This window comes from Centrocercus urophasianus, unplaced genomic scaffold (genome assembly GCF_019232065.1).
Source record: "Centrocercus urophasianus isolate 14NV4802_14NV808 unplaced genomic scaffold, USGS_Curo_1.0 seq_15, whole genome shotgun sequence".
NCBI lineage: Eukaryota > Metazoa > Chordata > Aves > Galliformes > Phasianidae > Centrocercus > Centrocercus urophasianus.
Window position 1 is genome coordinate 40,818,227 of NW_024884697.1, and position 23,744 is coordinate 40,841,970.

Here is a 23,744-nt window from a genome sequence, read left to right on the forward strand (position 1 = left end):
GAAGTTCAGAACAAAAATGAAAGATTTTAAAAGCACCAGAACTGCCTAAGATTAAGGCATGAGTAAAATAGTTGTGTTAACATATTCTGTGTACAGAAAAGTAGAAACCTTCAAAAAGTAGTTGAGTTCGCAGTCGACTGGATGAACTCATTCCTTTGGACAGAGATTGCTTAAGAATCGATCTCATTTTCTTTCCAGTTCAGTAGCATTATGTATTTCTGAACTAAGAATGTTTAAGAATTACCTGTTTGACTCTTTGAGATTCAAAGTAGTATCTACAAAGGCTTGCTGCTCCAACCAGACAGTAGACTTATACTGCTAATAAACAAAGAAGTTTCAGATCACTAAAAACAGCTCACCTAGAGATGCATTTTCTTAATATTGAATTTAAATAATTCTTAATATTGAATTTAAATAATTCTTAATGTTGGTTCTGCATGGCAGTATTACTTTGTCCCTTAATTTTTGAAACATCATATTTCATAAACGTAGGCCTATATGTATACTTCCATTCACAATTACTCTCTGGGCTCTCCATCCAGCCAGTTTTTTTTATCCAGTGAAGAGTACACCTGCTCCAGACATGAGCTGCAAGTCTCATCAGGAGAATACCATGGCAGAGGTATTTGGCTTTGCTGAAGTCTAGATAGACTACATCCACAGCCTTTCTCTCATCCACCAGGCGAGTCAATCATAGAGGGAGATCAGGTTGATCGAGCAGGACCTACCTTTCATGAACCCATGCTGGGTAGGTGTGATCCCGATTGTTTTTCATGTGCTGTGTGATCACATTCAAGATGATCTGTTCCATAGCCTTCTCTGATACCATGGTCAAGCAGTCAAGCCTGTAGTGCCCAGATCCTCTCCTTCCAACCCTTATGGGCAATGTGAATGGGCATCACATTGGCAAATCTCCAGTCATCTGGGATCACCCTGTTTCACCAGAACTGCTGATGGATGACATAAAGTGGCTTAGCAATCACTTTTGCCAGCTCCATCAGTACCCTCAAATGGATCTCATCTGCCCTTATGGACTTGTGACTATGAGTGGAGTCACAATCACTAACAGTTTCCTCCTAAATTGTGGAGATTTTATTCTGCTCCCTCACTCTGTCTTCCAGCTCAGGGAGCTGAGTACCCCAAAGATAACTGTTCTTACTGTTGAAGTTAGAAACAAAGAAGGCATAGAGTACCTCACCTTTTCTTCTTTGTGGCAGTGTTCCCTACTGCAGCCAGTAAAGGGTGGAGATTCTCCTTGGCTCTCCTTAATGTATTTGTAACAACACTTTTGCTTACCTATTACAATGGTGACAAGATTAAGTTCTAGCTGGACTCTTGCTGTTCTAATTTTCCCTCTGCATATTCTAGCAACATCCTTCTATTCTTCTTGAGCTGTCTACTCCTTCCAAAGATGGTAAACTTTTTTTTTTTTTTTTTTTTCCTGGAGTCTCAGCAAAAGCTTGCTGTTTGGGCAGGCAGTCTTCTTTCATGCTGTCTTGTCTTACAGGATGCAGGGTCAGCCTGCTCCTGCATCTTTAAGATTTCCTTCTTGAGGGATGTCCAACCTTTTGGAGCCCTTTGCCCTGCAGGACTGTCTCCTAAGGGACTCTCCCACCCAATGTCTGTCCTCTGGAACTCCAAGATAGCAATTTTGCTGACCCCCCTTTTCTGTCTTCACCAAGAATAGAGATCTGTCATTTTGTGGTTGCTGTGCCCAAGAATATTATTTTCAAACAACCCGATAAATGATGCTTTCAACTTTTGACCTGACCACCTATGTATTATGTATGAAATAGTCATAATATTACTATTAATAACATTACTATTTAATAATTTCAAGGGATTAGGAAGTTTATGCAAGATGAGATAAGATTCACTTCTAATGTTTTCTTTTTACGTGCTATTTTTCTTTAAGACAGAACTCTCATGAACATTCATTGAAATCTGGGAAGTTGGTACAGTTGAGGAAAAAATGACTTTTTCATGAGCTTCTACAGAATATGCAAAAGAGCTAAGTGAGATCTTCAATGGTAAGTTTAACTTCTGTTATTATTACAGTTACTCTGTACCAGTTCTTGAATGCCTTTATTTATTACTCTCTACAGGTTTCCCGTCCTTCAGAATGTTTGCAGTATGTTATTTTAATTGCATTTGAAACTTTTTATTAGAAACAACTTTTAAACTAAAAATGCGAATCATTAATGCATTGTCTGCCCTTCTGATAATGTAAGCCATCAGCATGTTAATTTATTCAGGGTTCTAGAGTGCCTAATTTTTAGTTCTCCAGTTTGCAACATTCACTTCAGTTGCACAGCTTTTTGCTGTAAATTATGTCCCAAGTCATCTCCAGTTTTAGGTCTTAGTAGTAGAACGTGAAATGCAGTAGTATCAATGTGAAATACAAGTATCCCGTTTGTGTGAGGGCTTTTTAGGTTGGTGGGTTAGCTCTTTAATGAAAATATTTATTTTAAACACTGAATTAGATAAAATGAATAAGACTTGAGGAAAAAAAATGTGTTAGTGCTTTTTAGGTGAATAACATCGTTAACTTATAAAATATGGAAAGTATTAATTTGATTTTATTTATCAAGTATAGTGTTTATTCAGTGAAATTGCCCATTTATCTGTCTGAATATTGCAGCTTTTGTCCATGAAAGATCTTAGAGAAGATGGCTGAAATAAGCCTGAAGGAAGTGGCTCTAATAGTTGGTGTGGTGGCAGCCTGCTACTGGAACAGTCTCTTTTGTGGCTTTGTTTTTGATGATGTTTCAGCAATTTTGGACAACAAAGATTTGCACCCTTCTACTCCATTAAAAAATCTGTTTCAGAATGACTTCTGGGGGACTCCGATGTCTGAGGTAAACTGTCCGTGGAACTTTTAGAGGAAATAGGGGGAAAAAAAATACAGACAATTTTTACACTTTTTTCCCTAATGTGGTTTTAACCACACTAAAACAGTTGGGTGGAATTTGATGATGTTTGTATTTTGAACTATTGGATTAGGAGTAGATATCTCTTGTAATTTTTCCTTTCAGTAAAAGAGCTCATAAGAAAATATTTCAGTTTTCTGTGCTACCTAATTTTAGTACAGAAATTAGACAAATTTGACAGTTTTCCCTTCTCCCACATACACATTGACTTAGAATAGTATTTATTTCTAGTGTCTGTCTGGAAGGAAAGATAACACTGAAACAACAAATCTAGGATTTGGAGAATAGGGATTTAATCTATTATGTTCATTTGAGTAAGGATACTGATATGGATTGAGAGTTTTTGGTTGGTAGTCTATGTTGAGTCACTACATTTTTATTTGAAAAGCTGCACTGGCATTAAAGTTGTCAATAAACTGTCATTAAGCAGCAGTACCAGAAGGGTTTACATAAAATTTGGAAAGTCACACATGATACCATTGATGGACACATGAGGAAAAGAAAAAAAAAAAGACTGTCATACTTGTTCTGCCTAAAAGACTTTCCACCTTGTAATCTTCACCTTTTCATGTCTGTAATATACATCAATTTTATTATGAAATAATAATTGCTGGATCTACAAATAGGCTTTGATATGTAGTTTTTGTATAAGGAAAGCTTCCAGACTTTTTCAGACACCCAATCCTGTAGTCATTCAGAGTACATGGGCTCCTAAATTCCAGATCTGATTTTGCACTTAGAAAGCAAACAAAGGTCTGATGAAACTTAGCACAACTCAGATTAATTTGAATGTTTGTGACTTTTAAATTATGTTTCACATCTTGTGCAGTTTCAGTGTTTTTCATATTTATGTGCAATTTCACATTTCATATGTGCACATTGGCTGGTACACATATTAAGAATATGTAGGTAATACATTTATCTGAGTGCACCAGAATTTTTATTTTCTAAAATATGAAATGTGAGATTGATCAAAGCACCTGAATAATACATTGGAACTGTGGGGAAGATGGAAAAAATAATTAGAGTTAACTTCTCTGTTTCGACAGCTGTATTTTCAATTTAGTTTTCATTTCATTCACTGTACTTCATTGTTAGTATTACTAATTTTCATGTCTTTATTTTTAAGGTAGATGTCAGAATAGTGGGGGGGAAATCCTGAGATCACAGATTTTTAACAAGATATTTTGGAATAAATGTACTGTTATAAAATGGTTGTGACTCATTTTTTTATTTCCTTTCAGGAGCGGAGTCATAAATCTTACCGACCCCTCACAGTTCTCACATTTCGCTTTAACTACTTGTTCAGCGAGTTAAATGCAGTTTCTTATCACTTCCTAAATCTCGTCTTTCACGGGGTGGTCTGTGTAGTCTTCCTCAAGGTCTGTAAGCTTTTCTTGGACAACCAGAGCAGCATAGTTGCATCCCTGCTCTTTGCAGTGCACCCAATACATACTGAAGCGGTAGGTAAACCTGCTACGTGCTTGATTTGTTCAAACTGCAGTTTTTAAGCTTAGATATTGCATTTTGTGTAAATGGTTATATACAGTAAATCCAAAAGGTGTGTGGTTTTTTTTTTTTCTATATACTGTTTACTCAGCTATTTGTGAATTGTTATAGAGATGACCAACCTTAATGCTCTGAGTTGTTTGACGTTCATGCAGCTAATGAGAAATAAGTAAAGAAACATTCAATTAGCTATAAAATAATTTGAGACTCTTCTGTGACCATTTCACTTTTATTATGATGACTGCTTTAGCTCGCATAATATTTGTGTTTTGTGATGTAGTGTTTTACAAGTACTATCAGTACCTTTCAATTCATTTTCATGAGTTCAGTTCATTTGCTAAGCTACTTATGGCTAATCACAGAGCCTGTTCTACTTTTTTTTTAATGTCAGTATATCCTGCTAGTAAGACTCTTACTAGTATTGTTACTGCTATACTACATTTAACTTAGTTTAGCTTTGTTTGCATGAACATCAGAACGAAGAAATACATATGCCTCTTATTTACCTTTCCATTGATTCTATGGGAGTGTTTCTCTGCAGTGGAAAGCAGTATTTATACAAACTGCCTGATTCTATGCTATTTGATGTTTAACCAGTCTTCTAGCAATATTTTGAAGTAAATCTTCATGTGATTAATCAAGTTTCCAGGAGAAACCGTGATAAAGCAGATACATAAAATTTTCTGTTGTTCCTTCCGTATCGTGTAGGTTGGCTCACCTAGATTTCACTTCACGTTCGTTGCAAAGCCTATTCAAAAACTCTTTTTTCTCTTATGTTGTTACATAGTTTTCAGAAAATTGTAAGCATTAGAAGCACAGAATCATTAAGGTTGGAAATGACCTCTAAGATCGAGTCCAACTGTTCACCCATCACCACCGTACCCATCACCATTCACAGGTGCAGATACCATTTTGGGTTCCAGATTGGACAGCCTGTAATTCTTGAATGAATTTCTCTAGAGCACAGGGAAGGAAATTTGTCCTTTGTGGCTTTCCTTCTTGTTGAGGAGTGAATATCTCATAAAGATAATAATCCTGTAACTTTTATATCATAGAAGTAATGTAGAGACCTTTTCTTGGCCCTGTTGGACACAGCTTGCCGTTTTTGAACACAGGTTCCTACTTCTGGACATATCCATCCAGAGTTCTAATCTTTCTTTCTTGTTAAGTCAGAAATCTCTTTCCGTAGAAATTCAGAAAACTACATCTATGTATTTCAAGCAAATTTTTATAGAAAATAAGTTCAGAATGTTTATAATTGGCTGCTATCTGAGCTATTGTTATGTCCTTTCTGTAAGAAAATGAATGCATGTTTAAAATTGCAGAAGTTAAATTTCTAAAAAAATGCATTATTGGGGAAAACAAGGGTTAGATAATGTGTTAGTTCTGCTTGCTTTTCTGTTTCTTTGAAAAAAACATGCTTAAGTTTCAAAGTTTGGCTTTGCTTATTTGTAGTAAATGTGATAGCATCTTTATAGGAGCATTAGCAAGTTGCTAGTGACTTAGGTTACTGATTTGTGTTTGTGTAATTCTTTTTTCACTTCTTTCATTGTATGATTCTATGAATCCATTAGTTTATTTTGCTTGAATTATCAGATTCTTTTTGAGATAACAGTAACACAGTTAACTGCTCTTAATACCTTGCGATAGAATTACCAAAGAGTTGCGTAAGGCCTGTGAAACCATGCAAGCTTATTCTTTAATGCAATGTATTATGAAGCCATAAAGTACAGTTGAAGCAAAATAATGTAGTAATGCGTGCAGTATTTGATGTTAGCCACATGAGGGCACTTTAACACTGCACAATTACTAGAACTTTGTCCTGTACTTAAAACCTTTATATACTCTTGAGATTCCGCTGCTGTTGTGTATGTAGGTACTCAACAGAAAAATAGTTTATTTCTCCCCACATTTAAATTTAAGCTTTCTGATTTTGAGACATACTGTATTTTATTCTTTCTAGTGTTTGCATGGAGAATGCCATGTAACGCACAACTAAGAAAAGATTCTTGTATTTGAAAGTTGTAGTTTGTGCATAAGGAAATGAGGTAATAACTGACTGTGTTTTAGAATCTTAGACTTGGGTGTAAAGTGACTTACTCAGACTTTAATAAGAACTCTAGAAAGGTTGCAGTCCTAGTTTTCATATCATTCAATAGTACTTCTTGTTTCAAATATCTTGTTGGATATTTGAAATGTATCTGAAATTAATTCCTTCAATTTAGTCTTATTGTTTTACAAAAGAGTTTGAAATAGGAGATATAATACATGCAATATCAAACCTTTACCTGTCTGTTGAGAAAGGGATTTGTCTTGGAAAATCTAATGGAACAGCATAGAGAGGAAAAAAAATTCTGCTTGACTTGAGAGAGGAAGTGGGCTGTTGAGAAAGTAATATATCATTTTTGAGTAAAAATGAATGAAAAATGCCATCCATCTCACTTGTCTCTGAGTTCCAGTTCAGACATTCTACCTAGCTTGTGTCAGTTCAGGCCAGAAGCATTTTGACCACCCACTGAGCTCAAGGGATGTCAAGTAACCTTGTAAATGCTGGAGTCTTCTCTTCATAAGTCAACTTTGTATCCAGAAATAGTCTCTCTTTTTGTTGGGATTGTGGAGGCACACCAGCAAACTTGCTTTACCTATGATCTCCTTCAACAGATCTAAATTCTACTTCATGCTGGACAATTTTGTGGTGCAGACCAAGAGTCTTTGAAACATCTGAGACCAAACAGTTTTGAAACAAGTACCTTTGTACTACCCAAAATGTTAACACAGTTACTGATGCCATACCAGTTTTGAAATATGCTTTGTGACTGCATGTTTCAGTGAGTCCTTTGGTAAATTTAAACTTGGTGAACTGTACTGCCAATGGAAGCAACAGAGAATTATTTCGAAGTCAGTTCTGAATGTTTGTTTTTTTAACACCATGACCTTGGATATTGAATTACTTTCTCATTAATGCTGTGCTGGATCAATCGTGCTTGACCAGGAATGTACCTAGCTATAAAAATTTCTAGCACAATCTGGATGGCCGAGAGTCACATTTGAGCATCATCGTAATTACATGGTGAGCTATGAGGTTTTTGTAGCCAAATTTGCCTGTCTACCTTGTTATAGTACGCTGCTTTCAACTTGTTTGCTCAAAAAGAACCCAAGAGTAATCAGACACATTACAGGCAGTCCTAAATGATACTATAGTTAGAACAGTGGCTACTACAGTAGATACTAATGTAGTGCTTCTCCACATTTTTGTAGAATCCTTTTCTCTGTGTCCAACTACTGAGAGAGGGCAGTACCTGTAATGTTAATATTGCCAGCAAAATTATCATTCAAAAAATTGCCAAACCTGTAGTAAAGCCTGAGCCGTTCTTTACCTTCACTACTCAGTTTGACATCAGTGTACAGATAACTTTGTAGCATCACTTAGGTGAGTGCTTCTTTCAGATTCAGCTCCATTTATTCAGCTTAAAAAGGCATGGATAAAAATAACAATTGTAGTTTCTGTATGTCACTGTTTGCAGGGTGTGTATGTAAGTGAATGTGACAAGATCTTTCTTCCAATTTTTGTTGATGAAAGCCAGTTTATTTGAAGTATTACTTCAAATAAAGTAATTATTCTACTCAAATTCTGCCTCAAGTGCTATTTGTGGCTGGTATTATTGAAGATAAGACTATAGCATTTCTCAATTATCTCATTTATGGTGGTACTTAAAAGCGGTGGTACATCGGGTGTCTGAAGGATGCCTATATCGTAGTGTTTATTTTTCAGTTGTGATTGAACTGAAAGGAGTCTTGATCTTATTAAACTTCTAGTTTACAGATTGTGTTTATTCATATCCCAATAATATTGGCATGCACTAGTCTAATACTAGAAGCCAACTAGAATTTGTTTTTTTTTCTTCTTTCTCTTTTAGGTAACTGGAGTTGTGGGCAGAGCAGAGCTTTTATCATCTATCTTTTTTCTAGCTGCATTTTTATCATACACTAAATCTAAAGGACCAGATAATACCATAGGTAAATGACCTCCAAATATGTGTATCTTAATTTCTGTATTAGTGATAAAGAGCTCTTAAAATGGCAATGCACATATGCTGGTTATTAAGCAAATATCAAAGAATGTCCCAAAAGCCATCAACCCCGTAATATCCCTGTAGCAGTACTTCCAGTCACAAATTGCGTTTTATTTTCTTCAAGACTAAAGCATTTTTTAAAATGTTTTGTTAAACCTTGAGTTCTCTAATGACAGAGATTCTTGTACTAACTCCATTGAATGCAGGTGGAAGTATTCTTAGATCCTTCAGTTGGTCCCAAGTAAGCTGCAGAGTTTCAGTAGAGGTGTAGGAGGCTTATCACTTTTCCAGAGTCAGTTTGACCTTGTGAAAATTTATGACTGCCTTTAAAACATACATTTGAAAAGTTATCCTGGTAAGTTAGGAAAGATTGTTTTTTTTCTTTCTTATCAGGAGATCCAACCTTTGCCTTTTAATTAGTTCTTTCAGTTTAAGGGAGGCGGTTTTAAAACTGGTAACTTGTAAATAATTTTCTGTAGAATAAGACTGGGAATGTTGCCTTGAGTAACAACTGACATGTTGGGTAAATTTATAGAGAATGTTCAAACATAAAGAATCAGTCTTCATCTCTCAGGTTAACTTACTAAGTTTTTTGTTGTAATATGAAACATTTTCAATTGTGTCTTCTTGATTTGCAGTGTGGACTCCCATTGCATTGACTGTGTTTCTAGTAGCTGTTGCAACACTGTGTAAAGAACAAGGAATTACAGTGGTGGGGATATGCTGTGTCTATGAAGTATTTATTGCTCAAGGGGTAAGATGCAGTTGAAATTCAGATTCTTCTCAAGAATTCTGTAAAAAGACATTGAAGACATAGAAGCATAATATTTCATCACTGATTTTGTCAGCTCAAGCTAATTCTGTAGTTACATTAAAATCTTCAGATGTTCTTTTTGACTTAATTGATGTTTAAAATACATTCATCATGGACAGGGATTCTTAGCCTTCTAAGTTGTCTTTTACATAGGAAACATATATTACTGAATTACTTGAGGAAAGAATCCCATATCTGTATGAAAACCTCATGTTTTAGTTTATTAAGGCTTGCAAAGACTTGTGTAAGTCTTGATTAAAGTATTGAGGTGCATACAGATGGAGATTTGGTTTTTAAATCCTTTAACTAAAGGATTTAAAGTAGAGAACATACATTCTGAGGATATTATTCATAAGAAACTCATGAAGTGCTAGATGTTTTGGAGTATGTTGTTTGAATCAGTATTACTTTAATGAAATTTGTTGCTTTAAGAATTACTTCAGTTTCTAATCTAAAGGCTTCATGCTGAGCATTGCTAAGTCCATACATTAACTTTTCTTTAGAGAAACATTTTTCCTTTAGTGAAAGACTTACTGACTTTTTAATAGTCAACTCATAGGCAGTTAAAAATATATATAAATAATGCAAGAAAATATTTTGAATGTACTATTCCTTAATTATTTAAATTATGAATTGTTATTTTGTAAAAGGTGAAAGATTGTCTACCTTAGCATGCTCAAGGCTAAAATTACACATACTTGTGATTGAAGAAATCTGTGTTTGCAGCTATTTGGCTTTAGGTGTCAAGTGAATAAGCGTGTCAATTTCAAACTGAATTTCTAAAGGAATGATCTGTATGTGTCCATACTTTTCACGCCTCTACTTTTCAGAGTAACTTTTTATCTAAATCTAATTTTTTAAAATTTTTTAACAAGTTTGTGCAAGTCAGTTGAGTAGAATAGATAAAATGTAAACAAAGTCTTCTGCTGAGAGTGTAAGTATCAATGTCTGTACTTCAGTTAGACAGTGTATGTGAAGCCATAAGTTGTCCCTAGTACAAGAAATGAAGGCACAGGCAAAGAAGTTGGTGCACTGGGAAGAAATCAGGTTACATAATGTTCAAGATTGTAACACTCAAGAGTCAGGGACAGGTAGGTTAGTGCAATAGAGGAGTAAAATTGAAAGCCATGGCTGATCAGAAATAAGGTATTTCTACTGTACCTGGATATTTTGTTCATTGGACAAATTTTCAAAGGGGCTAATAATTAAAAAAAAAAAAAGTAAAATTTATTTCATGGTCATACTTTGTTTTAGGAATTCTGTGCTTGAGGATGGAACACTTTTTCATCTGTCAGTACAAAATAGAGTATTAAAGGAATGTGAGTTCTGCGGTGATAGTGCTAGTAATAATACTTAGGTAGAATTGTTTTTATTAGAATGGTGCACTTGGGAGTGGGGCATGTGGAAAACAGAAACATGAATTAAGTATTTGAAGCATGCTTTTACAGAAAAACAAGTCAAAAAAAAGATGAAATACCTTTTATTTACCTAAGTTAATGAATACACTGATTAAAAACACCTTTTCCTTTGCAGTATACCTTGCCAGTTCTGTGGGATACAGCTGTTCAGATTCTTCGAGGAAAGGGCAGTATTCCTTTCTCCATGCTCCAAACACTGTTGAAGCTCATAGTCCTAATGTTTAGTACACTGCTTCTTGTTGTTGTCAGAGTCCAGGTTATCCAGTCTCAACTTCCAGTGTTTACAAGGTAATGGAAAGTGTCTTGCTTACGGGTACTACTGATACGTAAGATGTAACTTAATGATATTTGAATAAAACGGTCAAAGATGCATTTACCTAAGGTGTCTAAAAAGATGTTTAAAAAAAAACAAAAACCTTTTGGTTGCTAATTAGCTCTAATGATGTAGAAATTAAGTTTCATTATGGATTTTTTTTTCTTTTTTGACTTCGTGTCTGAAACTTGTCTGAGACTTTTGACAAGTATTTCCTTGTCTACATATGATTAATTGTTTTGTTTTCTATGGAGAACATGTGTATCTTCAGGTACAGAATCTAGGATAAATGTATATGAATACTGGTAGAACAGAAAAACTGTAATTTACTGTGAAAATGTGAAATAGTATAAAAGTGTAATGTTTTTCCTTGATAGAACTTTCAAAAACTTTTAAAATGATAAACGGAGCAACTCTCAAGAAGAGGGCTGTAAATCATTGTTTGTTGAAACAATCAATCAACAAACATTTGTTTCCTTAAGCAATCATTCAGTTTGTTAAAACAGAACGATTACATTCCTAAACATTCCCAATTCTTAAAGTGTTTCAGAGAAGGCTCTGTCCTGCAATGCTAAGATGCAATGTCATGCATGAGTCACCAGGGTACACACTTTACAAATGCAGGAAGATTAGAGCAAGAGCTGTTGTGCAAAGGCTGCTCTGTAACTAATACCTTCTACTTTATTATGTTGGCTCACAATATCAGACGCAGATGTTGGTAGTATGGCAGTAGACGCTGAATCTTCCCGCCAATATTTTGCTACGTTTTGTTGCCATGTGACAGATGGCAGCAGAGAGGGAGTGTGATAAAATGGCATCTGACGTGGAAGTGCATAAATGCAAAGGTGTCATTGAATTCCTCCATGCAGAAGAAATGGTACCCATTGGCACTTGCTGAATTTTTATGGAGATAGACAGTAGATGTGAGCACAGTGAAGCAGTGGTGACAACAGTGTGAAAGACAAGCCACTTCCAGATGTCAATGCGCAACTGTCACACCACAAAATGAAGAGTGTCTTGATCAGCTCATCCATGCAAATCTGATGGTAGCTATGATTTTGAAAAACTGTGTTCTGTGGCTGAGAATTGTCTCTGTCAAACAGTGTTATTGTGCTATTTGTACCTGTTGTAGTTTCCACAGAAATAAATAGGAGACATTACTTTCAGAGTGACCTAAGTACGAAGCTGTAATTGGCCGTTCTAGCTGTGATCTAGAGTTGCTTGCTTCTGGTCTTAAAATCAATGAAGATCATTATTTGCTTTCATTAAAAGCTCATTTTTCTCCTTTATTTTTCTTTAGGTTTGATAACCCAGCTGCTGTAAGTCCATCTCCAGCAAGGCAGCTGACTTTCAACTACCTCCTCCCTGTAAATGCTTGGCTTCTTCTCAACCCCTCAGAATTATGCTGTGACTGGACAATGGGAACTATCCCACTTGTGGAGTCTTTGTTAGACATCAGAAATGTTGCCACCCTTACGTTCTTTTGCTTTCTGGGATCTTTGACTGTCTTCAGTCTCCGATATCCTGGGGATTCCTCCAAGACTGTATTGATGGTATGATTGATGCATTTGTATTTTTTTATCCTTCTTCTCCCTGAATGTAACTGGCTTAGGATGTTTCATCACCTACCTAATCTTTGGTGACACTATTATGTATCTTCTTCTGGACTAGAGTGAACATGTAAGAGAAGAGAAAAATTGTTATAGCAGTTAACCCTTTGAATTGTAATTAAGTATGTGTCAGGGATGAGATGGGGTAAAATAAACAAGAATAAATATGGCTATTTTTTATTTGCCAACTGTATTATGGCTGTTTTGAAATATTCAGAAGTTGGCTAGAAAACTAGAGTTTTCAGCATTAATAAAAGCACTCTTCTTTAGTCTGTTTTCTAAATGAAAACTAGATTTGTCAACCTAAAAATTCACTTCCTTTTTTTTTTTTTTTTGGTAATATATGATCTTGGAATTGAAACGGATTCTCAGGAAAGAGTATTTTGGAGGAAATGGAGCAAATGAAAAATATTTTTCATCTAAGAAGTAAAGGTTTTGGTTGCTGCTACTGCAGAATCTCATAAGATGAATGATTAGCTGATAGCGTGTTCTTTATTTATGTTTTAAGTCAGTGATGCAATTATGCTTGCAGATCTGCACGCATAATCTAAGCTTGCCTTAGTAGAAATGTGCTTTTTTTTAATATGTAACTAGCCAACAGAAGTCTCAAATGGGTGGGAATATTTATGCACAATTAAACAGTAAGAATTTCTCTGCTAATCAGCAGACTTCAGACAAACTTTAATTCATGTCATGACCTAACACAGTTCTAATATAATAATAAGGTCTTCTGAGATCGTTAAGTAAAGCCTGTGAACTACAGTGAGGCTTAAGATAGTATAATCACTATTTAACAAAAGTTCTTTTCATAGATATGTGTGTTGTGTATATGATCTTCTGTGTGATGTTGATTTTCTCTGGAATATCTAAGTGCCTTAAAGCTAATTTCTTAGGAATTGAGATATAAAATATTAAAAATTATTTTTTATAACTTTGAACAACACTGTGAGGTGAAAGCCATGTTGTCTTACAATTAACCATTAATATCCTGATGTATACAGGATATTCTGTTACAAGGTTTCTTCACTGTGGCTTGTCTGTTTTACATATTAGAGAGTTGTAATACCATCTTTAAAATGAAAAAATTGAATCTTTCACAGTTTATAGCAGTTTTCCAGATAGCTATGTTGGAATACAGGTTGGTTTTTTTTTGGTTTTTTTTTTTGTGTTTCTTTGTTTGTTTGTTTTGCTTTTCTTAGGGTTTGTTTTTCAGGTTTTTGTTTGCTTTTAGAAAGCATTTTTCCACACTCAGTTCTTAGTATTTCCAATACAAGCTTGACTTTGACTGCTAGCCAAAATAAATTATTGCCCTGACAGGTGTAAGTTCTGTGTGTTGTCTGCATGGATTGCTCCTAACATAAAGGTGCTTTCAACACATCACAATTGAAAGTGTGACTGTTCATACTGTTTATTTTGAACTCTTAATGAGTCTGACTCCAATGGAATTATAAAGGGCTTTGTAAAGAACTTTACCAGTCTCTAGCACATTTTGGCTCTTCCATTAGCCCCCTGTAACTCTCAGGTCTGATACTGAAGCCTAAGGTAGATTCACAAGTGACTTTGTTTTATGAGATTGAAAACAGTACAACTTCAAGCCTCCTGGAAAAATAGACATGTTTATTTTTACTTTGCGTATAATCAATGAATATATAGATATTATAATTTAGAAATGTACAAGAAAGTTAAGCTAAACAGGTTACCATGCTAAAGAAGAATGGATGGAAAGCTTATCCTGGTCCTTGGCTTGCTGAGAAGACTCCAACAGGAGCAATTTCCAAAAGAGATCCTTCCCCAGTGGTAGTCAGTTCTCAGATGGGGTCTAGGAGAGGTGGAGCCAGGCTCCAGCCCTTTCCATAGCACAGGTGAATTGCCTTAACCTGTGCTCCTAGGGCTGACTCATTGCTCACCTCAGGTAGTCAGTCAGAGGTTCGGGCTGTGATTCAGCAGTTCCCATACACTGCAAATAAAATGCAGAGGAGACAGAACCAAAATATGAGAGAGATCCAAAATACAAGACAGAAGGGAGACTTCAAGCATGGCTTAGTATGTGTTTCCGTATTTGCTGGGTATGGATGTGGGTGTTGTACTTCTTGTGAGACAAGAAGACGAGACAGAAGAATGGATTCCTCCTCCTACTTCTGCGAGTGACAGTGGACATCCCACAGTTCCTTACAAGTATTCTCACAGGATGAACTAAGAAGAAATGTGGAAGTTGAAGGACCCATTTTCAGCCATAATCTATTTAAAACCAGTTATGTCCATGAAGAATAACTTTGGTAAGTTGATGCATTCTATTTTACTTTGTCATGTTTTTATTTTTGCAGTAAGTCCTAAAATTGCCTTTTCGAAATAACAGAACTGCAACAGTTCTAAACAGATAAATTGGTTCTTTGAAGTAGCTAATTTACTTTTTCAACTGATAACATTAAACTAACAACAAAAAAAAATAGAATTGTGTATAGCAAATCAGAACTCATGCTTTGGCATGTTAATGACATTATGCTGCTTGAAATAATTGATTATTTTGACATTAATGAAGGACGTGAATAGAAACAAAATTCTCTTAAGCAACTGAAGTATTTTATACTCGCTGTTTGCTCAGTCCCTGTGAACAGTCAGATGAGTTACTGTCAGAGTGAGTGACCTTTTAAAATAAGTTGCAGTATAAATATTGAAAATATTTAGTACTAAAAATAGCACAGATCTAGAATTACTTTGGTGTCTTCTCACTAGGTTCCAGAATCAAGCTGTGATGGCTTTTATTTTTGATGTGAAGTATTTTGGGTATACACTTGCCTTTGTTAGCTACCAGAATTTTAATAAAGCTTATCTCTTGATAAATGCTTAGTGTTCCTAATAAAGATGCTTTATTATTATCCTTCTTCATGTCTCTCTTATGTTTAGATCTGTACTCAATCAAAAAACTTCTTGGCTTTTTACTGTGCAAATGTCAAGAGCAGAGAGAGTATCTTCAGGCTTCTCAGAGAAAGTCTTTAGAACTTTTAAGTGACGTAACAGCCAAGACATCAGTACTTCTAAATTCTTTGATACTTGATTCTGTGCTTACATTTAAGTCTTTGAAATATTTCCTTGTGAACAGTAATCTGGCGGTTCACTTATTCATCATAGTTTATGGTCATATTTCAGAGTTTGTCATGTGCTTTGTGCTTTCTGCACACTCTAAATGTTTCTTTCTCTTCTAGGTTTTTCAGTTGCCTTGACTGGGACTTCTTTTTTTTTTTTTTTTTTTTTTTTTCAACTGAACCTCTGCACCTGCTGAAAGACTGATAAAGAGAGTGAATGAAAAGAAGACATTTTTATCTACTGGAGCTTTGAGCCTGTCACTTACGAAATTGTATTTGAAGGACAGTATACTAAGGAGAGACAAAGGGACTGAAAGAGAATTTCAGTAAAACATTGTGTAACATGTTGCCATCAGAAAAATTTAAAAAGAACAGACCATGCAAAAACCTTGTTACTTAGGGATGATTCTTTTTATTACGTGTCTAGATTGTAAGCACTCAGTGCTACCAGGCACTTGCTGTGTGAGCTGCAGAATCCTTCCCACTGGAAAACAGTGGATTTCACTGTTCTGCTGTATACTTGTTAACCCTGGGGCTTTGAGATCAATGTCCTTACTGTATTAAAAAAAAATAATAATAATTAAAAAATAGCAATAATGGAAAAACTACCTTCTTAAAATCTTCAGAGATGACTTCTTCAAATCAGTGTTTTAAAATGAGTTAATTTGTTTAAAAAAATGTATGAGTCTTATAGATTGTGCAGTGTACTGCATTGTGAATGGCTTGTATTTAAAAAGTCTGCAAAACAGCAGCACTTTTTTTTGCTTCCAAGTATGCTTGGAAGATGCTTTCTGTTGATTTTCTTTTGTACAAGTTTGCAAATTACAAATTTCTAGAAAATTCAAGATTTTATTAAAAGTAGTACTCAGTTTATGCAGGGGTTTGGATTTTTTGGTTTTGTTATTTGTAACTTGGATGCCATGTATTTAGAAATAACTACTTAAACCTTCTGATGATATCAGAGATTGTAAAGCTCTTAGTCACTCAGAACTTAAAGCAAAAGGTTGTATCCTTTGAAACAGATGGTTTTCTATCTGTACTCAATCTAAGAGCTACAGTTAAGGAAGTTGGTGAGTTCATTATCATTTTAGATATTTTTGTGTGCCTGTAGTGTGGTGTCTTAACATAGATGTTAATTCAGTGGTTGATTCTGGTTTTTATTATTCATATTTTTAAGAGAAACTAAAAATTTATTTCATTGTAAAAATAAGTGCTTTTTTTACACTGTAAGTTGGTATAAAATTTTTATTGTTATGGAAGATAATGTCCAAGATTGTAGGACTGCCATGTTTTTGTATGTGTAACTTATTAAAATCCTGTTTTGTGCTTGATCATTTCATGTTAGTGTTTGTCATACAGCTGCTCTTTTCTGCAGTATGGAAAACCAAATACGTTTGTTGATTGTTAAATAAGGAGTGTCATTTGCAAGTTCTATGTTTCCATTTTCAGAATGGTCTCAATGTAAAACAGATCTGGTTATCAGTACAGTGTGTCACAACCCAGTCTTGCTTACTAATTCATTTGTATTTCCTTTCTAGGCACTCTGCTTAATAGTGCTGCCATTCATTCCTGCATCAAATCTGTTTTTTCCTGTTGGATTTGTAGTAGCAGAACGAGTGTTGTATGTTCCTAGCATGGGATTCTGCATCTTAGTAGCACATGGATGGAAGAAATTATCAAATAAAAGGTATGGTAGGTATATCCATAACTTGTTTAACTCATCTCTCTTTGTTTAATAAAGGATAAACCTATTTATGACTGCTAGCTCTCCCTGTAGATCTTTTAGTGGTGTTATTACATTACAACTCTTGTACTGTGTCCAGTTTTTATTATTGAATGTGGAGTAGTGACAGCTTGGCTGTTGTGTGAACAGATGACAAGAAGGAACTTAGGAGACCAGTGGATATTTTCATTTATAAGCACACATGCATCATCATCAACATTGCTTTCAGAACAGTAGATTAGCTGTTTTCCCTGTAGAAGAGTTTAGTGCTGCTTTAAGGGATAGCCATTTATTAGGAAAAACGCTTCTACATCAGCAGGTACCTTTGATTAAATTTGTCCATGTGCATGTTGGATGTGCAGTCAGAAGCTTGACATCTTAAGTTACTCATCCAGTTAAGTACTTAAAATTAAGTATTTAAAAATTAACTGTGTTGAGCTTAGTGCTACAAAGAAGGTACACTAGAAGTTACTTTTTGCTGTTCTATTTGAATTCCATGGTATCGTAACTGGTAACTTCATGATCTTTTCAGTCGGTGCTACATTCTTATTTGTGAAGTAAAAGTGATGTACAGCTTGTAAGATGAAAGGATAATGTATTTAATTCAGTTATTCAACTTAGTTTTGAGATTTTTAGGTCAAAATCTTAAAATCTTTGCTGAAGATCAGAACTTCTGATAGAAGTATGCAGCCTACTGTGAAATTTTCATGACTTGATTAAGCAGACATTATCATGACATCATGGCCTTTAATCTTTTTTTTTTTTAGTATGTTTTTAGTTTAGTGGATAGCAGCTTGCCATGGTTGGTCAGACCATTTTTGCCGAATAGTGATTTTTGTAATGATTTGGAAGTAGTAAGTTTAAAATTTGTTAGAGGTTGGATTTGGAGAGTGAGACAGATTTTAAGAAAAGTTTTCAGAAAATGAGATTTTTGTATTTTTATTTTAGTAGATAAACCAAATTAATAGAAGTACAGGATGAGTTTAAGGATCTTAGAAAGTGCACCTTAGTGCACTGATCCTTTGCCTTTTAAAAAGAATAGTCTTGATACTAAATGCTGAGATTCCTCTCCAGCACAAGGCATTGTTACTTTTCTGAGGGCTTTAGAAGGTTAATTTGAAAGAAAATACATATTTTAAATACTTCTGGCACCAAACATTCTAGAACGCAAGCTACACATTGCTGTGAAATGGATTGCCTAGTTATCTCATCTCTTTTATGTGAAGAAACATGATACTCTTTCTGAAATCATTTTTAAGGATTAAGCAAAAGCATTCTAGACTAAATTCAATTTATACCTCAATTAAAGGTGTTTACTGACTAAAGTTTAGGTACTGCATGTGTATATCAGTCTGCAGCGCATGAAAATATCTTATTTACTGATAAAACATTCAGAGTTCAAGTTCTAAGAATGAATATCAGAGCTGTTCAGTATTTGTTTGACTAAAGAATGTTTTAGAAAAGCATATTTTTGAATGTATCTCCAGTTTTCTGCTGTCTTCTACATTGATCTGTGAATGCTTCTTCCTGACATGAATGCTTTAACCTTGTTACCCCAGTGCTTGCTTGGAGAACTGGAAGGCAGCAGTCTATGTTGTCTGCTGTCTTTAGATGTGAGACCTTGCAGGATGACTTGTGTTAATTGGCACTGCCAAAGCTGACAGCTGGATAAGGAAAAATCCGTGATACCCTGTGGGAGTGAGGAGAAAGTATTATCACAATCCCAGTATGATGCAAAAAAAAAATAAAGTGATGTGACAGAAAACAAGGATCCAGGAGAGGACAGGCAGGGAGGAAAATTAGGCAGCAGTGTGGCTTACTGCAAAAATACAGGCAGTCAGTGCTCTAAAAAGTCTTCCGATGTGGAAAAGGCTCCTTACTTCAGAAACAAGATTGGGGAAAATAGCTTTCTTATGAGCCTGGTGAAGATATGGAGTAGTGCATGCATCAGTTCTTGCTAATTGCTTTGCTTAAATGTTGAAATACCTCTCATAATTCTGCTGTTCTACATATTAATTCATTTAAAAAACAAAATAGCAGTACAACCAAGCACTGTCCTGATCAAATGTATGGCTTTTTGTATGTGAGGGGAAGTCTTGTTTTTTATCAAGCCTCTGTGAAGTACATAGGTCTGTGAACAACTTTTGCAAAGACCAAGAAATAGTTGGAAAGGCTGAATAACAGAAATGTTTGCTTGAGAGTGAGGTTTTTAATGATTGTTAATAAAGTGATGTTCTTAATTGGAGGAAGGCTAGGTAGGTATCTAGTATGTGTTTTCACAATTAGATCCATCTGATCTGTCTGTTAAAATTTAGTTCATGTTAAACCAAATGATGTTTAAACTTCAGAAAATAAACAACAAAAACTAGATCTAGATGATAGTTGTTGATTGTCTGGTCAGAGTGGGATTTCTTCTCCTAGTAATTCAATAAATGTTTAGATGTTGTATTAAGGGACATGGTTTAGTAGGGAAATACTGGTGGTAGGTGGACAGTTGGACTGCATGGACTGGTCTTCTCCAACATTGACTCTATGACATTAACTATGATTCTGATTTGCAGTTTTCATAATAAAAAATAAGTTGTTAAAATACTAAATCTTTCTCCTTTTTGTTTGAGTTTTATTTGCTTATGGAATGTTGAACAGTCTCTAATAAGAAGTGTTTTATAGTGTGGAAAACATTAGTAATATGTTTAGTAAAGAACTTGTATGGATTATTAAATAGAAGAATGGGATAATATTTTATATTTTTTTCATTCCTCAGTTTATTTGGCTTCTAGCATAGAAGATGCTTCATTTAATACAAATTAGAATTGTTTGCGTGCTTTTAATAATTCTTTGTTTTGTTGCCTTTATTTAGTAGCATGCTAAGAAAAATTTCTTGGGTTTGTTTGGCTGTGGTACTGTTCACACATGCCTTGAAAACACTGCACAGAAACTGGGATTGGGAATCAGAGTACACACTGTTTATGTCAGCTTTAAAGGTATTGTATCTTAACTGAAAAGGATAAATGAAATTTTATGTTGATGTTCACGAAAACTGACAGTGCATGTTAAGAATGAAGAGAAATTATGCTTGTTCTGCCACTTTGATTTTTGTGGTGACAGTATCTAAATCAATTAGTTGCTTTTGGGAATGCTTTAAAAGCAGCGTGATTCATGTGCAAGAAACAGAAGATTTTTTTTCTTAATGTGCTATAAAAGTTGAATATATTTTCTTTATGCTAGCACAATATCCTTGAATACATAATCTACAAAATTTTTCCATAAAATAGTTTTTATTTTTTCCTAATGTTCATATGGCATGACAGTACAATTTGAACAACCATCTATTCATTTTTCCATGACAACTATAATGTATTTTAAAATTCTGCAGATTTTTAGGCACTAATAACTAAGGTAAATGTATGTTGAGCAACAAGTTAAATGCAATTGCTCTGTACGCAGTGTTATTCTTTACACGTAACAACTTCATTTGTTATTTGTTGTGTGTTTTTTCCAACCTTGAGATGTTGGACTAGATGATCTTAGATGACCAACCTTTCTGATTCTATGATTCTGTGTAGTTAGAAGAAAATCAAGCGTTGTGTAACTGAGACTCAATACATTATAAATTTATATATATATTATTGGTTTTAGGTAAATAAGAACAATGCAAAGCTATGGAACAATGTGGGGCATGCATTAGAAAATGAAAAGAATTTTGAAAGAGCTTTGCAGTTCTTCGTACAAGCCACTCAAGTACAGCCAGGTAAAAGCTTTGATTAAGTGCCACTGAATGGCTTTTCGCTTCTCCTAATGTTACATTAAACTCTGCTTCCTTAAAATGTTATGTTTTGCACCAGTTGAACAGCAAACCGTTTCCCTTACTTGATCCATAGTTTCTCAGTACAATAAAAGTTACTCTTAAGAGATAACGAATTCCCCTCCCCTCCCCCCCCCCCCAAAAAAAATTCAATAGAAGTTTCCATCTGTACAAAAATGAAGACTTTTCATGTAAAGCTATTAGTGAAGTTCATCCAAACAGAATGTCATCAAACCTATAATTCCTTTTGAAGCATATTTAGCTATTATTTAATTTCAATTTCCTCATTTAATGCTAAGGATAGGCAATCTATGATATATCAAAGTGCACATCTACTCTTTTTTCACACTGTTGCTAAAGAAGTTCTGGGTAGTACTGGACAACCTTTCCTTCTGAAAACCTTATAAATAACTTTAATGTGCTTTTACTATAGTGGAAAATTAAAGACGAACTACATCAAAGTATGACCTCTAATTTTTGGCCAAGTATAATACGTTTTTGGTTTATGGTTAAATTATGAAGTTAAAAAATAAATTAGAAGTGCTTTTTTTTTTTTTTTTCTGATCTTTATGCAGTACCTGTTCTTAATACTACTCTCAAAGCATAGATATTTTTTCACGTTACTGAGTGCATGAAAAATTAGAAGTTTCGCTCTTTTCTTCAAGATGACATTGGTGCTCACATGAATGTTGGAAGAACTTACAAAAACTTGAACAAAACTAAAGAAGCTGAGAAATCATACATGATTGCTAAATCATTGATGCCACAGGTAATTAGTAACATAATCAGCATGGGGGAGGAGGCAACTTTATCATACCTATATTCAATTTTCTTATTTATTGTTGAAGATATTTGTTGTTTTAAACCTTATTATTAAAGCTTAAATCTCTTAAATAAGGTCATATCGTGTGCTGTTTAAAAATACTAACTTAGACCTTCTTTGTTTAAAAAAAAAAAAGTTTTTATACTGTTCTGGATTTATTTTTTCTTAAATTGAGGAGAAAAAAAAAAAAAAAAAGCAAGTTAGAAATACAAACTTACAGTTTCTAATCACAGTTGTTTTGATTTTCACATCCAGCCAATACATTGATAATGTTTAGTGTTCAAACTCATAGGGGAAGGCTTAAATGCAGTGTTAAAGATGAGACAAGGCAGTTGAAGCAGCAGCAACAAAAAAGAACACCTTTGCTTCAACTTGCTTTTATAAACGTGTGCTCTGTTACCTTTACCATATGCCAGGTTGTATTTGTATCTAGCAACTGTTATGCATTTTAGCTGTTCAGGAGAGAAGGGGAGGAATATTTTGGAGGCAAAAGGCAAAAACAGTTAAGATCAAAATTAGACTTACAGGAAAATCATCGATCCCTTGAGCAGAGAATATGGCATTAAAATGTTTGCTGTCTGAAGACTTTAGTAAACAGTACTTCATTTAAAGTGCCATAGCATTTTCATATCTCATGAAAGTTTTTCATCTGCTGCACAGTGGCTGGTATTCCTTCCTTTCTTTCTCCCCCCCAGAAAAAGTGTTCTCATAGAATACCAGCTTAGTCTTTAAGAAATAATCTTGGTATGAGCGAGAACCTTTTACAAGGTCCTATTGGCTGTTAATGGCCATTTGCATGAGCCACATCACAGAGTAGCAGAGATCAGTTAACTGATAATGTCTATATCAAATTTAAGGTGATGTTGTATGTGCTTATAGAATTAAGGAGACATAGTGTGATGTTTGTATGATTTTTTTCTGGACTGAACAGTCTGACAAATGATCTCCACTGGTACCCTATAACAAATGAGGCAGACTGAAGTGTTAGATCTCTACTGGTTGTTTTTCGTGTTTTCATTCATTGGCATTTGGAAATATATTCTTTTTGACAGATTATTCCAGGTAAAAAATACGCAGCAAGAGTTGCTCCTAATCACCTGAATGTTTATATCAATCTTGCAAACTTAATTCGAGCAAATGAATCTCGCCTCGAAGAAGCAGATCAATTGTATCGACAAGCAATTAGTATGAGGCCAGATTTCAAGCAGGCTTACATCAGCAGGTATCTTTATTAATTTTAGAGATATGTATTCTTGATATTCTTGAATATACTTCTGTTTTATTTACAGTGCTAGGAACAGTATTTTGTTCATTTAAATTGAAAATGTTTTCAAACTAAAAGAGAAGATTTAGATTGGATATAAGGAAAAAGTTGTTTGTTTGTTTTTATTGAAGAAAGTGAAGCTCTGGAACCAGATATCCAGAGAGATGGTGGATGTCCCATCGTTGGGGACGTTTAAGGTCAGACTGAAGGGGGCTCTGAGTTGCCTGATCTAGCTGTAGCTGTCCCTGTTCATTGCGGGAGAATTGAACTAGGTGACGCTTAAGGCTCACTTCCAGCTCAAATGATTTTATGATTCTCTAAGATGCCTTGACAGTAGCTGTTCCAGAGCCTGTAATCAGGAGTCCTTGATGACTTCTGT

General features: G+C 34.7%; 1 protein-coding gene across 1 annotated transcript in view; it reads left to right on the top strand.

The window, feature by feature from the left end:
- Positions 1 to 2,657: 2,657 nt before the first annotated feature.
- Positions 2,658 to 23,744, top strand: part of TMTC3 (transmembrane O-mannosyltransferase targeting cadherins 3) — a 25,372-nt gene continuing 4,285 nt past the window's right edge. Inside the window, 11 exon segments of the mRNA XM_042815654.1 lie at positions 2,658 to 2,858; positions 4,175 to 4,393; positions 8,357 to 8,456; positions 9,151 to 9,266; positions 10,860 to 11,032; positions 12,358 to 12,610; positions 17,289 to 17,437; positions 20,337 to 20,457; positions 21,113 to 21,224; positions 21,944 to 22,047; positions 23,154 to 23,323. Coding sequence (XP_042671588.1) covers positions 2,670 to 2,858; positions 4,175 to 4,393; positions 8,357 to 8,456; positions 9,151 to 9,266; positions 10,860 to 11,032; positions 12,358 to 12,610; positions 17,289 to 17,437; positions 20,337 to 20,457; positions 21,113 to 21,224; positions 21,944 to 22,047; positions 23,154 to 23,323 — 1,706 coding nt within the window. The 5' untranslated portion in view covers positions 2,658 to 2,669.